The sequence below is a fragment of the Hevea brasiliensis genome, chromosome 13 (genome assembly GCF_030052815.1).
Source record: "Hevea brasiliensis isolate MT/VB/25A 57/8 chromosome 13, ASM3005281v1, whole genome shotgun sequence".
Lineage (NCBI taxonomy): Eukaryota > Viridiplantae > Streptophyta > Magnoliopsida > Malpighiales > Euphorbiaceae > Hevea > Hevea brasiliensis.
The window spans coordinates 6,327,291-6,348,223 of record NC_079505.1 but is presented as its reverse complement, the minus strand read 5'-3'; the positions used below and the strand labels follow the sequence as shown (position 1 = coordinate 6,348,223).

Below are 20,933 nucleotides of genomic sequence, written 5' to 3'. Positions count from 1 at the left end.
GCATCTTCGTCTTGGTCATGCTTCTGCCAGTAAAATTCAACCTTTAATTTCTCGTGGATTATTAGGATCTACTAAGTTTGAGTCATTTAATTGTTTAAATTGTCAGTTTGCAAAACAACTTGCATTATCTTTTTCTCATAATAATAATACTTCAGACACTCCTTTTGGTTTAATTCATTTTGACATTTGGCGCCCTTCTCCTATTTCTTCAATAAATGGTTTTTGTTATTTTGTGATATTTATTGATGATTATTCTAGGTTTACTTGGATATATTTTTTGAAACATCGATCTGAGTTATCACAAATTTACATCACATTTGTAAAAATGATTAAAACTCAATTCTCTTGTGACATTAAAATTCTCCGAACAGAAAATGCCATGGAATATCGGGATTCTTCTTTACTTTAGTTTCTTAGTCAACAAGGCATCGTTGTTCAACGTTCTTGTCCTCACACCTCTCAATAGAATGGGCGAGCCGAACGCAAGCATTGCCATATTCTTGATTCTGTACATGCTCTTCTTCTTTCTGCCTCATGTCCAGAAAAATTTTGGGGAGAAGCAGCTCTTCATGCTGTTTATATTATTAATCGTCTTCCTATCTTGGTTCTTCATAATTTATCTCCTTTTGAAAAGTTGTTTGGACAACCTCCTGACTATTCTATCCTTAAACCTTTTAGATGTGTTTCTTTTGTTCTTTTACAACCTCATGAACATACCAAATTAGAACCACCGTAACAAATCATGTTGTTTTCTTGGTTATGGCATTGAACACAAAGGGTATCATTTTTGGGATCCTGTTTCTAATAAGTTATGCATCTCTCATCATGTTACCTTTTGGGACAATACTATGTTCTCTTCTCTTTCCAAATTTCATCACTTTGTCAATACTGACTCTCTATTTTTCACTGACTCCTCCAAAGAGCTGTTTTCAAGTCCTGATCTAGGTGATTATGATGTGCTCAATATTAGCCCAACTACACCTACCCCTGTTGAATCTGCACCAATTGTTGATCCAGTACCTGCGCCTGCATCTCCTCCTAGCACTACTCTTCGTCGTTCTACCCGTGTAAGAGAAACTCCTCATTATCTTTCTGATTTTCACTGTTACTCTACTATTGCAACCCTTCATGAGCCTCGTTCTTATTGTGAGGTAAATCGACCCTCTTTGGCGATAGCTATGGTAGCGAACTTGGGCTTTAGAGAAAACTCATACTTGAGATTTAGTTGATCTTCCACTAAACAAGACCCCTATTGGTTGCAAATGGATTTACAAAGTCAAGAGCCGTTCTGATGGAACTATTGAATGCTACAAAGCTCACTTAGTAGCCAAACGGTATACTCAAGAGTATGGTATCGACTATGAAGAAACTTTTGCTCCAGTGGCCCGATTAAAATCTATTCGCAGTCTCTTAGCTATTGCTGCAGTTCCTAAATAGAAACTTTTTGAGATGGATGTCAAAAATGCTTTTCTTCATGGTGATTTAACAGAAGAGGTTTATATGCATCCTCCTCCTGGTTATCATTCTCCTCATAAGGTTTGCAAATTTCGGCGAGCCTTATATGGATTAAAACAAGCTCCCAGGGCCTGGTTTGCCAAATTTAGTTTCACTCATGCTCAACTTGGTTTTCTCTCTATTCCACATGATTCTGCATTATTCACTCGCCAAACTGACAGTGGTATTGTTCTTCTGTTGCTTTATGTTGATGATATGATAATAACAGGAGATGATTCATCTGGTATTTCAGAGTTACAATATTATCTCAATCAACATTTTGAAATGAAAGACCTGGGTTCTCTCAGCTATTTTTTGGTTCTTGAAGTTTCTCAAAATTCTGATAGCTATTATCTGTCTCAAGCCAAGTATGCATCCGACTTACTTTCTCGGCGGGCATCAACGATAGCAAACAATATCAACCCCATTGGAGCTCAATTGCAAACTTACACCTCTTGATGGCACTCCTCTTGATGATCTTACTTTATATCGACAGCTTGTCGGGAGTCTTGTTTATCTCACAGTTACTCGACCTGATATTTCATATGCTGTTCATCTGATTAGCCAGTTTATGTCTGCTCCTCACTCAACTCATTTCTCGGCAGTACTTTGAATCCTTCGTTATATCAAAGGCACTCTTTTTCATGGTTTGCACTTTTCTGCTACCTCCTCCGTAGTATTATCTGGCTACTCTGATGCTGATTGGGCTGATGATCTGACATATCGTCGCTCTACAACTAGTTATTGTTTCTTCTTGGGTAATTCTCTTATCTCTTGGCGTAGCAAAATGCAAATTATTGTTGCACGTTCTAGCATAGAATCTGAATATCGTACTCTTACTGATGCTACATCTGAATTGCTTTGGTTACGGTGGTTATTAATTGATTTGGGTGTCACTCATTCTTTTGCCACAATGCTTCATTGCGATAATAGAAGTGCCATACAGATTTCTCATAATGATATATTTCATGAGCGTACCAAACAAATCGAAATTGATTGTCATTTTGTACATCATCATGTTGCTCATGGCACCATATGTTTGATTCCTGTCTCCTCTGTCAGTCAAACCACTGATATATTCACCAAAACGCATCATCCCGCTCGCCTTCAGGATCTCTTAAGCAAACTCAAGTTAGCATCTGTGCTACCACCTTGAGTTTGAGGGGGGGGGGGTGGGGTGTTAGCATAATTACAGCAATGAGTATGATTATAGGAGATTTGTGTAGCATAATTACAGCAATTAGCATGATTATAGGAAATTTGTATAGCATAATTATAGCAACTATTATTCTTGTCTAAATTAGCTCATATTCTCATGTATAAATAGATGTAATATCTCTGTAAATAAGACACAGATAAATACACAATCATTTCCTTCATTACTTGTATTCTTTCTTCTAACAATTTTTAATTGAAATTTTATGCTAAAAAATTATTTTTATTGATTAAAATATATCTTAATATGCTAAACCATTCGAAAATTAGATAATAATAATAATAATAAAATAATCACAAATCACACTATAATTTTTTTTTAGTTGTCAATTGAGCAAAGTAATTGTAATAAAACAACAATTTTTTACATAATAATAAATGCCATTGATTTAAATTGTAATTTTTTTTTAGTTTGTTAATTACACTTTTTTTTTCATTTATCAGTTTATTGTAAAATTAATCAATCTTTCTAAATTGATGGACAATTAATATAATTTTAAAAATATTAACTGCTAATTTTATTTATAAAATGATAGACAGTTTTGATAATTGATTGCATAGCCTATACTCAGTATGCAATTTTTATGATTATTTTATTATAATGTGATTATTTTGTGCAATTGACAACTAAAAAAAAATTTATAGTATGAATATTTTGTTATTAATTTATTATTATGTAATTTTTAAATTATTTTTTATTAAAATTTATTTTAATCAATAAAAATATTTGTTAGTATAAAATTTTAATTAAAAATAAATATAAAATTTATTTTATATAATAAATAAAAATTTTTCAAATATAAAATTTAAATCAATGGACTATTTTGTTGATTAAATAAAATTTCAGGGACTATATTTTAATTTATCATCAATTTTCTCACATTAAATTTAGTTATTTGGCTACAATTATAACAACTAACTAAGGTTTGCCTATAATACACAAAATTTAAAGTTTTTATTATAATCGTAAATGCTCTAAAATTTTTCTATTTTTTAACCTTACGAGGGGTGACCAATATTCGGTTTAAACCAAAATAACCAACCAAACTAAATTAATTAAAAATTTTGATTCGATTCTTATAAATTGTCAACTGTTTACTATGTTCATTAAAGCTAATTGTTTGAGAATTTTTGAATGCTTTGATTTGAGAATTTCATTCCTATTTGCTGTAATCTAATTTTTGTTTATTTTTGAATGTAATGTGTATTCTACAAAAGTGAAATAGCTATCTTCAAAAATTAATAATAATAATAAAAAAAAATCCAATCCAATCCAATCCAATACCAAGGATAGGCTCCATGATTAGGTTGTGATGATAACTTTGGAATATATGAAGAGAACCAAGGTACAAAAATTGGCTTGATTTGCAGAACACAATAATTAAGCAATAATTAGAAGCAAATCGATCTAAAGAGGACAAATAGCACCACCGAGTTGGAATATGAAATGATTCCATCATAATGACCAAAGGATTTTGAATCATATCTTTGAAGGTAGCTAGCTACTAATAATAATAATTACTGTTAGAGGAAGCTAGCTACAGCTGCATGCACCAGCACCACCAGGGAGATGGACACAAGGATATGGACACGTACACTTCCAAGAAACAAATTTAAAACACAGAGAGAGAGAGAGAGAGAAAGAGGGAGAGAGAGAGAGAGAGAGAGAGGCATGGAAGGAAGGAAGGAAAGAAGGAAGGAACAGCAAGCAAAGGAAAGGGAAGGGAAGATTCCAAAATGAGACACAGTAATTGTGATAGCACGTAAAAGTGTTAACATCATTCTAGGCTAGCACCACCCATACACATGTTTACATAAAAAAGGACAATATCTCTTTCTCTCTGTATATATATGTAAGACTTATTACATGGGCACACCTAACAAGCAAACAGAAGAAGAAACATGCATGTAAATGCAATATTAAAGAGTAGAAATTAAATGGGGTGGATTTTCTTGAGAGTAGAAAAGAAAAGAGAGACGAAGAGAGATGTCCGTACAGTACATCTGCAAGGAGGGAGAGGGAGAGAGACAAAGAAAAGGGTAAGAGAGCAGAGGGAAGAGAGGGGCAGTTCGGATTGAGAATAAGTGTGAAAGGCACGAGACAGGAGGAGAACAATAAATGAAAGGGTGATGAGGCTTATGATAACCCTCATGATCGTTGCGTCGTTTTCCATTTGCTACTCCCAATATCTCCTCCCAGAATTCCACACTTCCCCTTCTCTTCTGTCTTCCATCCTTCTCCTCTTCTTCCTCCTCCTCAACTTTTTGCTTTTGTCTTCTCTACTGTAATACTATTTCTTTCTCCCTCTCTTTCCTCGTTCACATTTTATTTCATGAGAAATTCTTGCTTTTAGTTCTGATTCCATAACATATATAATGGAATACACAGGCAAATTATATATGCATCTGATATCTGAAAAAATAATGCATGGATCACAAAGAAATAATTATTCATTGAATTTAGAGGTGAAGAGCTTATTTATTAATAAATATTATTCATATATTTCTATTTTAGGTCAATGGGAAACCAATAAAAAGTAAGTTTGTTTTTTCTTATTTTATATATATGTCACTGTGAGATTTATTTTTAGTACCCTTTACATGTATATGAGTGAGTGCAAAAAGTATACTAAATAATTATTTTTAATAATGAAAAATTATTAATTATACCTAATTAACTGGATTTAAAACACAAATAATTTAATAAATAAGTTAAATATTAGTACCTTCTTTAAAATTATAAAATTATAAATTCAAATACCAATGGTGGTCTTGTTAGGGGAAAAAAAAACCACTTTTTATACTCCCAATGAATTTATTTTGCATGCAATTGAATAGTGATATCACCCTTGATGTGATTAAAAAAAGAAAAAATTGTTCTCTCTCTCTCTCAAAGAGCCTAGTCAACCTCTACGACTTGCTTTCACTTTTTGATGTTCCATAATAAACCAACACATATGCGACATTTTCTTTCTTCATCTATCTCGTTGGAGATGTGGATGATGCAGATATAGAAAGTAGTGATCAATACCCATCTCTTTTAAACTCCTCAAAGCTTAATTACTACTTCACCATTTTTCAACTCAGCTAGCTAGGCTAATCCATTCCAAAACTAGAACTCCCTTTACTAGCATCAATATCTACTATATATAAACAACTTCTACTACCTTTTTCATAAAGTTAGGCATTTGCATATTTTTTTGAATCACCTTCTTATTGCATGCTATTCCTCTTCTTGCTAATTCAACACCATTTTTGCAGCCCCATCATATCAGCACACACATTCCCTTCTGAGGAAAAAAGAGAGAAGCAATTTATTACTCTTCTTCTTGTTTTATTGTCTTGTTCTGCAGCTAAAAATCCATATCATACCCATTTTCATTGGGAGAGATCTTTAGTGCTTGAGTTTTTTGTTGCATCAAAATGTGGATGATGGGTTATAGTGATGGTGGAGAGTTCAACATGCCAGATTCTTTCAGTGGAAGAAAGCTTAAGCCACTCATTCCTAGGACTCCACCAGTGCCTTCTCCAAACAATACTTCAAACTCTAGCCCTCCTAGACTTGGCCGTATCCATGGCAACGATTTCTTTTCACTAAATCACCATCTGGGTATGCCTTTTTTTTTGTTTTCTTTTCCTTTTTTAACCTCTTTCTTGTGTGCGAATTAATTTCTTTGAATCTATCATGTATATACATTACTGTTTTGACTGTGCAGCTACTATGGCTGATCAAAGCAAAAGAGATTTCCATGCACAATCAGTTGTAGTGAGTTCAAGATGGAATCCAACTCCAGAACAGTTAAGGACCCTGGAAGAACTGTATCGAAGAGGAACAAGAACCCCATCAGCAGAGCAAATTCAACACATCACTGCACAGCTTCGAAGATATGGAAAGATTGAAGGGAAGAATGTGTTCTACTGGTTTCAAAATCACAAGGCAAGAGAACGGCAAAAACGACGACGTCAAATGGAATCTGCAGCTCCTGATCATCAGCAGCAGAACCGTGATATAGAAATCTTTGAAACGAAAGAATCAGGTGAATATATATATATACATATATATATAAAGAAATCCTTTACACAGTTATCTCCAATCTTTACTTGGAAAAAGATAGAAGTGTTTGATGTGTATGGCTTTTTCCAATTCCATTTAGTTGTTAGTTAGAGATGTTTGCTGGGTAAACTTTTAGCATTCCAATTGTTGTTTCTAGAGAGAGAAAGAGAGACAGATGTAAAGTTGTATTCTTTTTGTTTTTCATTTTGTCTATAGGGGCAAGTAGGACAACATATGAAGGTGAACAGACCAAGAACTGGGCTCCCTCTACAAACTGCAGTACACTACCAGAGGTCTATTCTTTTATCTTCCTTTGTCTCTCTCCATTGGACTAAATCCCCTAAAGGGTGCATAATTACAACCAATTAAGCTTTGATTATGAGCTTATCATTGCAATATCTTCCTTTTCTTTTAAAACAAGAGTTGAAAAATTAAATTTATATATATATATACACATACGGAGGGGAAGAGAAGAAGCAAGAAAGAATTCTTTTGTATGTTGGGAAATGATAAGGGTTTAAAAGCTGCAATCCATCCTTTCTGTCGCGGCTGCTGCTGTTATGAGACTAGCTGGGTTTTCTTGCTTTTTGGGTCTTGTGCTTATTATGGGTCTCATGGCATTTAGGCCACTTATCACTTGGGCACCCCTTTTACACATATTCTTTGGATTAGGGGCACCCATCTTGTTGTAAAAAGACACCCCTAACCCTAAACACAATTCCTTCTGTCCCTTACTATTAATTATGAAGTATATTGTGAAAATTCAGTTTTCTTATTAGGGTATTTAATTAAAAATCTTGCATGGTGTTTTATTAAAATTTCAGGAAGCCATGTCAATACAAAGGGCAGCAAAAGGAGTGGTAGCAGAATGTAGAGGAGATGGATGGATCCAATACGATGAAGTAGAATTACAGCATAGAAGGAACTTTATGGAAAGGAATGACACATGGCAGATGATGCAGTTGTCATGTCCATCTCCCACCCACCTCATAAACGCTAGCTCTGGCACTTGTACTATTACTACTACAACAACAACTGCTACAATCCTAGCAGGAGCAGAAGCAACATCTACAGTAGTAGCAGGAACAATAAGAACAATGGACCCAAATAGGCAACTCATCAAGACCCATACTGATCTTAATATCTTCATAGCTCCCTACATAGAAAATAATATTGGGCCTGGCCTTATTAACCACTTCAGCAATGAAGAAGATCATAATGGGTATGGGGATTCTCACCAAACACTTCAACTCTTTCCTCTTCGTAATAATGGTGGTGAAAGCATTAATGACAAAGAAACTGAAACTTCATCAGCAGTTGCTGCAGCCATGAATGCCAACTTCACTACTCCTTATCAGTTTTTTGAATTCCTTCCATTGAAGAACTAATTACCCACCAAAGCTTTTAGCTTTTTTTTTTTTGGCTCCACTTTATGAGATTTTGGCTATGTTTGTCAAATGATGGGTTGTGTTATGGATTTCTGTATTATTGTTGGAAATTGGGACTTTATTTTTTCTTGAAGATGATGTTTACATTTCATGGAATTGGTGGAATGGTCTGTGTGGGGATATGAAAGAAAGGCTTGCCCTAAAATGCATTTGACCATGTTGGTTGAATCAATGAAGAAACTACATTTAATAGGGATTTCACAGAGGTTAATGTTGATAGAATAGGCCTTGTTTGGGTAACTGAAAATGCGTATCTCTGTGTGTGTGTGTGTGTGTGTGTGACGCTGGTGAGAAATATATATGAGAGAGAAAAAATTGGGTTGTCCAAAGAAAGATCCAAAATAGCAGCAGATAGGTGAAAGTTTGATCTTTAAACTAGTAAGAGGCTGTTTGATATTAAGTTTGGACAATCAAAGGTGAAGCATTTCATCAAACAACTTATGTGCAACTTGAGTATTTCTCAACTTATCCAAAAGATCATGAATAATTTCCCTCTCTATAAATCTATAAGTCCATATGCTTTCTCTCTCTCTCTCTCCCTCTCTCTCTCTCTCTCTCTCTCTTTCTTTCTACCTACAGCCAGTAGCAGCAGAAGGGCAGCAGTACAGAGCAGAAGCCACACCTCATCTTTTTCTTTGAAATCAAACTATAGGGAGAGAAAGGACTAGTTTTATTTCTTTCTTTCATGCATGCTAGCTTTTTCACTCTTACTTTGAAATTAGGGATGATGATGCCTCTCTTTCTTGCTAAGAAAACCAAAAGTGAAGTCAAATGCAAAGGTAACAGACCATATATATGAGTCAAAAAAGTAATATGTATGCATAGTATTTCAAAACATCACTTGGGTGGCAATTTTAGATATGACATGTGAAGCAGCATAAACACATGAGGATTAGGGTTAAATTTATTTGTATCAGTGTTGAATTATGTTTACCTACTTATGGCACATCTATTTATTTATAATATATTTTATTATTCATGTTATATGTCGATAAGTAATCCATCAATTCATTTTGACTCGTTAATTTATAAATAATATTATTATAAAATAATAAATTTATAAAAATAAGGCTAATTATTTATTTAGAATTAATTTATTTTTTTATAAAATTTATTTAATTTGACAATTTAGATAGCAAATTAAAAATTATATTTCTTTATAAATATTTGTTTTTTTAATTTTTTATTGAAATATTAATTAGTTAAATATTAAAATATCCTTTATTTGTTTGATGTTAGATTTTATATTTTTATATATAATAAAATTCATGCATGATTAAAATTTATGTTAAATTTCATGTAACATAATATTTCATAAAAATTAAAAGTGTTGAATCATATATCAAATGAGTTATGCTAGATCGCATCAAATCATGATAAATGAATTAGATCATATTAATAATATTAAATGGATCATGTCATATTGAATTAATCTGACACAATTTAAAATAAAAGAGTTTTGTTTATATTTAAATTTTGAATATAATTTATTAATTATATTATATTACATTCGTATTGATATGAATAAATACAAAAAAATACAACTCATTAACTCGAATTGCTACCCTAATACTTGATGGGGATGAGTTTATTACAAGGTTTTGTACAAGGTAGAATTATTATATATGTTGCACATTTTGAAAAATGATGGATTCCCTTATTCAATTCCTAGTAAAAAAATGAGAATATTTTCCTATATAAATATGACCAAGTAGCCAAGCTCAAAGCCAAGTTTGTCCTCACTTTCTTTTCTCTCCAGTGAATAACCTTTAACTAGTCAAGCCAAGTAATTTTCACTGAGGTTTCACAGTCTGGTTAGGTAAATTTTTGCCAACTTTGCTTGAATTTTTCTTTCTCAATACTCAAATGCATTTGTTTTTATAGGAATTCCAACCCTTGAGTACATTAATTTTTCTTGGAAATGGATCATATAAATTTTACTGGCTGAAACTAATTTTTTTTAGTGTATTTAATACAAACTCTAATATATATAATAATGAGTTTAATAACTATTTAATTAAATATTTATATTGAGATATGTATAAAATTAATTAAAGTGTGTATATAAATTATATAAATTTATATGTAAATATTTAATCTGGTAATTGATAAATTCATTCTTATATGAACTTAAATTCTCTATAGTCACACTTTTTTTTATGAATTTGTAGTTTATGATTAAATAATATTATTAAAATATTTTCAATTTTTTTAAATTAAAATATTCTCAATTTTACTTAAACAATGTTTTATTCCCAAAAATGGTTAGTTTTTAATTTTCTTATAATTTGTATTATATTACTTTTCTCTCTTCAATTAAAACACATTTGCTATGTTAATTTTATAGCTTTATTTGACATTAAAATTTTAACAGAAAAAAAATTAGTAAAGTAATATTTAAATACTGTTAAAAAATTAAAATTTGTTTTATTCACTTCCTCTATTTTAATAAAAATAACTATTTCATCCTTTTTATTTTATTAACTCTTGTCGTTTAGTCCTTATATTTTTAATTTATTAACTCTTTAGTCTTCCATCTAATTTAAATTAATTTTTTGTGAGTAAATATATTTAAAGGAGAGAAATTGCCCATACAATCTTACAAAGACTAAATAGTTCAAGGCTTAAAAATAAATAGATTATATAGTTGTGTTTTTCAAATTACGAAACTAGATGAAATTCAAACTAATACTTAATATGATTAGGGGAAGGACTAAAAAAATATAAAAATTAATTAATATATTTTTCAAAATAGAATACCAAATCATTATTTTCATTAAAATAGGAGGACAATAATAAAATTTTCCCCTTTTTCTCAGAATGTCTCTTGAGAAAAGTTGTTTGAAAATGCATCCCAAAAGATGCTGGGTGATGAAAATTGAGGCATTACAAGCATGAAAATTGAAGAGAAAAGATGTGACAGATGATTGGGTTTTACTGTGCATGGAAACAATGGGATAAGGAATATAGAAAGGAATATAGAAATGGCTGTGTGTGAGAGTGAGAAAGAGATGACTGACAACAAATACTTACATAAATTTAATTTATTATAAATTTAAAATATAAATATATAAATAAAATTTTTATATAAATATAATTTATTATAAATTTAAAATATAAATATATAAAATTTATATATTTAATAAATAAATTTTAATTTATAATAAATAAATCTAAATACAAAATATCTCAAAAATATAGATATATTAATTAAAAGGGTACAGTCTGCCATGGAAATTGACAATACATAAAACTGTTAGACATATGTAGACAAGCCGCTGGTGGACCAGAAAGTTTCCCTCTTCCAGTTCAAGGCCTGATAGGGCATCATGTGATTTTCCTCTCTTTTCCCTAATGTCTTGAGCTCTTCTTCTACTTCTTCTAATAACAATGCATTATGTGAACCCCTTTCTCTCTCCTCTCCATTATCATGAGCTCATCATTCCATTTCTCATTGCTTTCCTTCAATTCCCCTCATCATGTAACTTGAATATCTTTATTTGTTTAAATCCTGTCCTTTTCATTTTATTATTACTCTTTGCACTTATTTCATCAAAAATACTACAAGTTAACTTCTATTTTAAAAATATTTTTAAAAAATTAGGAGAAACTTAATTCAATTTTTGAATATTATGATTATTCACGAACCAATGTATCTATTTTAAAAATTAATTAGTTGGTCACACTTTACCATTAGTTAATAAAGAAAAGTGAAGTCCAATGAAAGAGAAATGCTCATAATATATTTCTTTCTCTCTCTATTTGATCTCTCTCTCCCTTGTTTGATGGACTTGAGAGAAATAGCTACTCCAAAAAAAGAAAAATTATGGATTAGAGGTGAAAAGACGAAGAGGGTGCTGAGAGTTAAATGAGAGTAATTGTAACATCCCTAATTTTCATATATATATTTTTTATTCTAACTCTGGTATTGTGGACTCCGCGTATGTACTTTCATTTCATGCAATTTCGGGCCGAGCAGATAAGCTGCTGAAATCATTTCAGAACCGAGTCAAGATTATAGGCTACCCCATCGTTTTCAAACGTTCTGGACGGGTTCCAGTTGTCAGATTTGGCATAGGTAAACTCGAACTCTACATTACTCAATTTTTGCCTTGTACTGGGTTAGAATAAAATTTATAAAATATTCGTGGATGATAAGAAAATTACGATTCCTATTGCAATAGCCTTATAATATTGTTAAGGACCGCGGGGCAGGTTTATATAATTTTTAAAGTTAGTTTGGATAGTTTTTGAAAAATATTAGTTTTGAAGTCTTATAATTGAATTGTCTGATGTTATAATTATTGATTGGTTTGGAGGGCCCATGAGATGCCATATAATGATTATGAGATATGAGTTGAGTTTAGAAGTTTTATTTGAACCATTTTGCAGGTTGGGTAGGTCATATTGTCTTTAGTCTTTTCTAAACTTGTATTGAGTCAAACATATTAAATAATTGCAATTAAATTATCAAGTGAGCTGGGACAGCCTTCCTCCTCCGCCCAACCACCGCAGTGATCTCGGTTCAAGTTTATGAGTAAAATATTAATTTTAATTGTAATTTCGATATTATTATATGTTCAAGTATGCCCATACACCACTTATAAATATGTATATATATATATATATATGTAGTTAAACACTAGGCACGTTTTATATTATATTCATAATTGTTGAAGTGCCATGGATATTGTTTGTGATAATTTGGAGCAGTGTGTGTGCGTGGCGTGCGTGTGGTATGTTATTGGATATGGACAGGATGGGTAGACACGGCTTGAGAGACACTCCCTGGGACCCGGTCCTTTGGGGTAGACACAGCTTGAGAGACACTCGCTGAGACCCCGCATTTGATTTATTAAGCGAAAGTCTGGCTTGAAAGACACTCGCTTGCAGAGGTTGGATTAAGAGGGTTGTATAGGGGATCAACTCTCATATATGTATTGCTTGACAGTATTGGATGTGTTAGTGCTTCAAATTGCTTTTTTGCTGTTATATATGAAAATTATGACGATGTTACATTTCACTTCACAGGGTGCATTAATTTTAGATAGTTATAGAGATTATGATTAAAATTAATATTTTACTCTCTAAGTTGAACGCTCACTCCTGTTCATCTATTTTTCCAGGCTGCAGGATGATTATTTGTTGTGGCTAACCTGCTCTTATTCTTCGCAGGTCAATTAATAGTATTTAATGTATTTTGTACAATTGAGTTAAATTTTAGACTCTGCATGTGTTAGAAGCACTTATTTTTATTTTAGGCTTGTATTATAAAAATTATGTTGGACCTGTAAAATTATTAACTGTATGCATGATGGAATTGGATTAGGAAGCTAAGCTCCTATTTGAGTTATGACATTTTGATTATGTGGAGGGTGAGCTGAGCTCCCCAATTTATTATATATTGTGTTTACAGGTCGGGTGAATCAAAAACTCCCCGTTGAATGGTTCATTTTATGGTCGTACTCTGTCCGGTTGAATTCTTGAAATTGGGCCCAAATGGGCCTTAGAGTTGGGTTGAGGAATAGTTAGGTTTACTACGGGCCTCGGGGGCTTTAGGCTGGCCCAGGTCCTAGTGCCGATCTGGCCCATAGGCTGGGTCGTGACAGTAATTTTATCTTATTCATTTACCTTTAATCGTAAAATATCTAAAATATCTAAGAACTAAATAGTAATTTTTTTTTATTGCAGTATCATGTATTATATTAAGTCCACTTAGTTTAGTCAAATGTAAATCATTCATGTTAGAATAATTAACAAATTCACAAAAAATGAAATTATTTTCTTCATGGTTTGTCTCCATAATTTGAACTTTAATTAATAAAAGCATGTAGAGCACAAAACCCACTTTTCATCTTCTAAGAAAAAAAAAAACCCACTTTTCAAACTAATTAACCCTTGAATTAATCCCTACTTTATATGAATTATTTAATGCTAAGCAATAAAAAAAAATTGAGATTGATAATATATTTATGTCGCTTATATATGGCTTTATTTGAAAAGGTCTCTTGAGCTTTAGTTTGAGAAAAGTATAGTGAATACTTTGAAGAAATTTTCGTTTTGGAGGAGGTAGAGTAAAGTTTTATAAATTTTTCGCTTTAATTTTGTGTTATTGGGATGGTCTCTAAGAGCGTGAAGCTTCAAATTTGAATTTCAATAAATCCAATTGTAATAAATAAATAAATAAATCTTATAAAGTAAAAATATTTAAAATAAATTTTTCATGATTTTCAAACTTTCATAATTTTTTAGTATTTACGAGGAATGACAAATTTTTTTTTTCAAGGTTTTTAGAGGTTTCAAAAGAACCTTCTTAAATTGGTGGATTGAAAAATGTAACTTTTTAAAGTTTTTAAAAAATTTTAACTCAAATTCAGGATTTTTAAATCTGAAAAACCTTCCATCAACCTCCTCCCAAAAGAAGGCTAAGGAGATTTTATGTTATAATTCATGTATTTTTTGTATAATTATTATTATTATTAATTAGATTTTAACTGAAGTTGCAAATTAAAAACGACGTCGTACTATTGAGCTAAATAATGGTGTAAAACTAATTACAATACTTCATAGCACACTTACCAGTTGCATGATCCCAAGCCTTGTAAAAAAAAATTGTATGGGCCCAATCCCAGGGCAAAGACCATGCATGGGATGGATCCCATAAACAGAATTTAGTTGGGCGACCCATAGAGTCAACCCAAACCCATATACAACATGTAAATCCCATAGCATCAACTCCAAGGCAAAACGCATCCGTTTCATGCTATTGGGCTCACCTACTTTTATTTGGATAAAAAAATAATAACAGTGAATTAAATATAGTCTTTGAATATCATCATTATTTACTATTTTATTTTTTATTTTGATAATTATATTAATTAGTCTCTGAAATTTGAATCCTCCCTTCATCCAACATGTTATTGATATGAATCACTATTTAAGATATTTGTCTTAACTTATAAGTCCTAAATATAGGCTGACCTATTTATTTATAATAATTTTTAAATTTATAAATTATATTTATAAATTAAAAAAAAAATTAAGTGGGATGACTCAACTTTTTATTTTGATATTTATAAGTTATACTCTTATAGACTAGTTTGACAGGATATTTTATTATATTATCCTAATTTAATTTTTAAAATTTTATCATAAATCACATTTAATATCATTTTTAATCATTTTTAATCACAAATATGTTTATAAGCTAATTTTACTAAATATATTAATTGCTTACCAGTCATTCATAAACACTTTAATAAAAAAATATAATTATTTAAAATTTTAAATGCTTATAAATCTAAATTAACTTATAATCTGATTTTTATAAGCTAATTTTAATCAAATACATTAACTATTTATCAGTCATTTATATGCATTTTAACCAAACATATATTTGCTTAAAATTTTAAATATTTATAAGTTTAAATTAATACTTATAAGCTTATTTTTATAAATTAAATCAGCGTACTCTCTTAGTCTCTAGATATTATTATTATTCACAAATAGGTGCTTGTATTTTAATTTTTAACTTATTTTGAGTAATTTTTTTTAACATATAAGTCAAACTAAATATTAATCTATTTATAACTTTTTATTAATAATAAGTTTGATCAATTTATAAATTAAATCAAATTCCTTCTTAATTAGAAATGCTTTAGATATAGAAATCTAAACCATTTGGTAAAAGTTTTGAATTTGATCATTATCAATCCAGTACAATATTAAAGTTGGAGCAAGATCGAGATAAGTTGGATTGAGTTCGAAAATAATTATAATCCCTAAGTTAGTTGGGTTGATAATATGAGTGTACGATTTCGATTCGATTTAGAGTTTATCTAAAAATTAAAATTAAATTAAAATTTCAATATAATTTTAATTTAATATAAAATTTTAATATAAAATTTCAGAAACTTAAAGAATCCTCCGGTTGATATGTGTAAAATTTCCATGAAATGTGGGAGCCAAGAAATAATTTTGCTTTCAAGTAAACTCTACAAGAATCATTTTGAATTCAAAAACGGCCCCAACTTTTCAGAAAAAGAAATAATATAATATACATAGAAAAACGAAAGTTGCATATAGTTGAGTGGTGGTGGGCTCCACATCAGCTTTGGCCTTTTTTCCACGCGGTGTTTCTGTCCGTTAGCGAACGTCCACATTTCATCTGCCTTTTTAACTGCTCAAAATAAATATAAATAATAATACTTTGGATTGTCTTAGACATGTCAGATTTTACTGATATTTTATTTAATTAAATTTTAATAAAAAATTTAAATTATATATAATTAAATTTAAAAAATAATATTTATAATAAATATAAATTTTATGTATTGTGTATTTTTTATATGTTTATATAAATATTTAATTAAATATAAAAAATATATTTTTTTAATAATATTTATAAAATTTTATATTTTTTATTTTAAATAAAAAAGAATCTAAATATTTTATAAAACTATTAATTTTTTAAAATATAAATTATTAATAAAAAATAATTTTTATGTATATTAAATAGGTTTGAATATTTTTGAATAATAATAATAATTGAGTTTGTGACAAATTTAGATAATTAGTTTAAAATAAATTTTAATTGAATTTAAAATAAGTTCAAATTTTAAATAAATTTTTTTAAATATAATTTTCATTTTTTAAGAAAAATAAGCAACAATATCACTGGAAAAAATAAAAAATAATTATATGTTTTATAATTAAAAAAATAAATCGCTGCAAAATATGTTTAAATTTTTATTTTATTTTTAAATTTTTTAATGTGTTATATATTTATTTTATAATAATATGATTAATTTTTTACCATTATAAATAAATATTAATTTTACATATTTTTAAAGATTTAACCCAAAATTGTTTAGAGTGGAGAAAGTGAATTCATATAGTCGATTCTAAATTCTTAGAATAAAAGCTTAGTTAAGTTGAGTTGAGTTTATAAATAAATATTTTTAAAATAATTATTTAATTTTAGATATTAAAAAGTTATAGCATAATTTTAATTATAAAAAAATTATGATTTTCGAAAATAGTATAAAACAACTTATAATTATTTTTCAAATTTTAGTTAAAATTTAAAAAATTGATTTTCCAATTTTTCATTTAAAAAATTTGATACATGTGAATATAAAACTTTATTTTTTAATTTTTTTAATTACTCAAATTTTTCATAAGTGAATAAGACTTATCATCTTTATTTTAGTTGCATTTTATTTAATTGTTTAAATTTATAAAAAAAAATTATAACTATTTAATTTTATATTTTATTTTTTTATTATATTTAAAAAATTAATAATTACACTTTTATAAAATTCAGTACGGTACAAATTGATTTTGGTAAGAGTGAAGTAATGCCTTTGATCTTCCTACTTCAACGAATTGTCCATTTCAGCTCCTTCTTCCTTCTCCAGCTCTCCCTCTGACTCTCTCTCCATTCAAGCTTATATCGTCTCATTCCATGTATCCATGGAGGACACATGATTTATAGCCAAAAGAAATATTAAATGCATAAATGCAAGCACCATTATTACAGTGACACCCTAAAATACTTAATAATAGAACTATAATATAATATAAATACATAATTATTCCACTTTATTCAGATTCATCTCACTTTAAAAATTTTATCTAATTTTACCTCAAATATTAAATCTTATTCTAAACGGGCTCTATCCGATTTTAATTATAAACTCGATATTATATAAAGAGTTTAAGTTTTTACAGTCAAGTATGCTGATATCTCTAGTTAATTATGTATTTTACTCAATTTTAATTACAGGTTCGATATATTTTTTTTTATCTTACAAGTTCACACCCATAAAAAAATTATGAAAAACATCAATTATATGATAAAATCCACTTGTTGGTAGGGTTGTAGAAGTGATAAAAAAGTGTGAAGTGAGTTTGGATCAGGATTGAGCATTCGGTTAACCGAATTAAATTAAACTGAATTTTTAACTAATTAAATTATTAATCAATTTTAAAAATATTAACTGAACTGAATCAAAATTGAGAGAAAACTGAAATTAACCGAAATCGAAAATATTCAGTCATTTATCGATTATAATCGAACTAACAAAAAAAAAAATATATATATATATATATTGTATTATTAATTATTTAATAAAATATAAATAAAAATATATTTCTATTCCTTTTTATTTATAAAAAATAATAAATATAATTTAATATTAATAAGATAATAATTATAAGTTAAATATTACTATAAAATCATAAAATAATAATTATAAATAATACAATATTGATAAAATTATAATTAATATGTTAATTAATTAAAATTTTATTATTTCGATTACTTCAATTTTCAAATCAAAGGTAATCGAATTGAAAATTAAAAACTGAAAATTCTTATTATTACTAACCAAAAATCAAACTGAATCCAATTTACTCTTATCAAAATAACATAATTTTATCGGTTCAATTCAGTTATTTGGTTATAATCGAATAATGCACACCCCTAATTTAAAGTATTTTTAGTTGAAATTATTTTAAGTTTTATTTTTTAGTGAGTTTAGATGGAATCACTATAGATTATGAGTTAATATTTATCAAATTGTCATATAATTTTTTTTGTATAATTTAAATTAATTTGCAAATTACATACTATTTTATATTAGAATATTATTTTTAGAAAAATTAACATTAGTCATTTGATTTTATGATCAAAATTAATCAATAGAATCAATTCAAATGGCATATTTTTGATAGAATCGTATACAAGTCATCAAAATAATCATCAATTTTATGATATTAGAGTTTGATTTATATTAAAAGTAAAAAAAAAAATCAATTATTATTAAAAAATTGAATGTGGAATTTATTTTGGAATATAAAATAACAACTTTTATAATGCATGTTTAATAATTAAGTGGAAAAATCCTATGGAAGCAACTTGGTTGAGGAAGAGGAATCCCACCCATAGGGTTAGGCATGGGAAGGTGTTGGAGGTGGAATGCAGAGGATAGCAAGCTTTCCCCCACTCATCTCCCTCTTTCATCTTTGATAATATTGTAATTTGCCCTTCTTCACTTTCCCAAAATTAATGCACTTTTTCGCTCTCTATTTGTTGAAAATATTGTTTCATAAAAAATATATATTTTTTTTATTTTTATTATTTAAAAAATAAATTAATAAAAATGTTTTTTAATTAAAAAATTAAATTATTTTAAAAAATAATATATTTTTTTTTGAAGAGCATATCATTTATCCGTTTATCCGTTGCAGCTACCGCAATTATTGATGATATTTGATTGATTACAACAATTGGGTGGTCTTGGCTGGGGTCTCGGCTTCTTGCAATTTTTTTTTCTTTTAATTTAGAGATTTTTCTCAAAATTAAATCAATTGAATCAAATTAAATTTGAAATAATTTATTTTTTTATTAAAATCAATTTTGATTTATTTTATAATGAATATTAATGAGTTTTTTTCTTAATTGGAAATTTTTATTTCATTTTAATTTTTTAAATTGATTGCAAAATTGAGAAAATGAGAAAGGTTAATTATGGCATTATGCTTCTAAATTTTCACCAAAATGGAATCATCATATTGAACTAAATCAAATTTGAATTAATTTATTTTTTTATTAAAATTAATTTTAATTTAGTTTTATATTATAAATAATTTAGTCTATTTAATTTGATCGGTTTATTTTTAAATCAAATTTATTTATTATACATTCCTAATTAAAAAATATTATACTTTATCTCATTTTTATTTATTTACAGTTATATTACACTTAATAGTCTCAAAATTTAAAATATTTTTATAAATGAAGGAACAAAGCATAATATATTTTTATTAACATTATAATAAAAAAATATTACATTTGCTAAATTGGTAAAATTTTTAATTTTATGCATGTATTCATTGAGAAAGTTTAATTTAATTTATTTTTAAATTTTTTTATCTAAATTAACTTAGAAATTTAAATTTAAGTTTAATTAAGTTAAAAATTAAAATTTGTGAGCTAAATTCTTAATTTTTAATTTAAATAAAAAATTCAAAGCTCAATTTTTTATTTTTTAAGTTAAATTTCTTTATTTATGATTTAAATCCAAAAATTAAACATTTTAATTTTTTATTAGGGTTCATTTATTTCATAGATATTTTTCACATTTTTTAGTTTTTAGAGTACTTAAAAAAATAGTTAACGAAAAATATTTTTTTAGTTAAAGAAAAAGTTAAATCAATTTTAAAGAAAATAATTTTCTATATTTTTTAAATTTTAATAATTTTATTTAAATATAAAAATACTTATATATACATAATATAAATATATATTATTAATTTAACATTGAAATCAAATAATAAAAAATATTTTTCATGAAAAATATTTTTTATATGTAAGTTATTTTTTATGAAATAAATGAAATTTTAATTTTTAAATTAAATTAGGTTTAAATTAAAAAGTTTAAGTTAATTTAAATAAAAAATAAAAAATGATTAAATTAAAAATTTTCAATAAAAACAGGTGAAATTGAGCTATTTTAAATTCACCCCTTAATAATGTTATAAAAGGGAAGAACATGAGTGAAATTGACTTTCACATGAAAAGACTCACCAACCCAATGATTCAGATGGGACCACATTTCTAATTTCACCAAATTCTTTCTCTTTTTTGAAAAAATCAGCCACTATTGCAATAAACTTGCCAGGTTATAAATTTACCCTAACCCTTTCTTTTATTCTAT

The 20,933-nt window shown here is 28.0% G+C and overlaps 1 protein-coding gene across 1 annotated transcript; it reads left to right on the top strand.

Annotated features, from left to right (window-relative positions):
* Positions 1–5,551: 5,551 nt before the first annotated feature.
* Positions 5,552–8,322, top strand: LOC110637753 (WUSCHEL-related homeobox 1). Its single transcript, XM_021788072.2, has 4 exons — positions 5,552–6,319; positions 6,426–6,746; positions 6,980–7,056; positions 7,588–8,322. The coding sequence occupies exons 1-4, from the start codon at positions 6,133–6,135 to the stop codon at positions 8,149–8,151; spliced, it is 1,149 nt and encodes a 382-aa protein (XP_021643764.1). The 5' UTR covers positions 5,552–6,132; the 3' UTR covers positions 8,152–8,322.
* The last annotated feature ends 12,611 nt before the right edge of the window (positions 8,323–20,933 follow it).

Coding starts and splice junctions, on each gene's coding strand:
- LOC110637753 (XM_021788072.2), top strand. CDS start 6,133: ATGTGGATGATGGGTTATAGTGATGGTGGAGAGTTCAACATGCCAGAT. Junction 6,747..6,979: donor CTTTGAAACGAAAGAATCAG/GTGAATATATAT, acceptor TTTTGTCTATAG/GGGCAAGTAGGACAACATAT. Junction 7,057..7,587: donor ACTGCAGTACACTACCAGAG/GTCTATTCTTTT, acceptor TTAAAATTTCAG/GAAGCCATGTCAATACAAAG.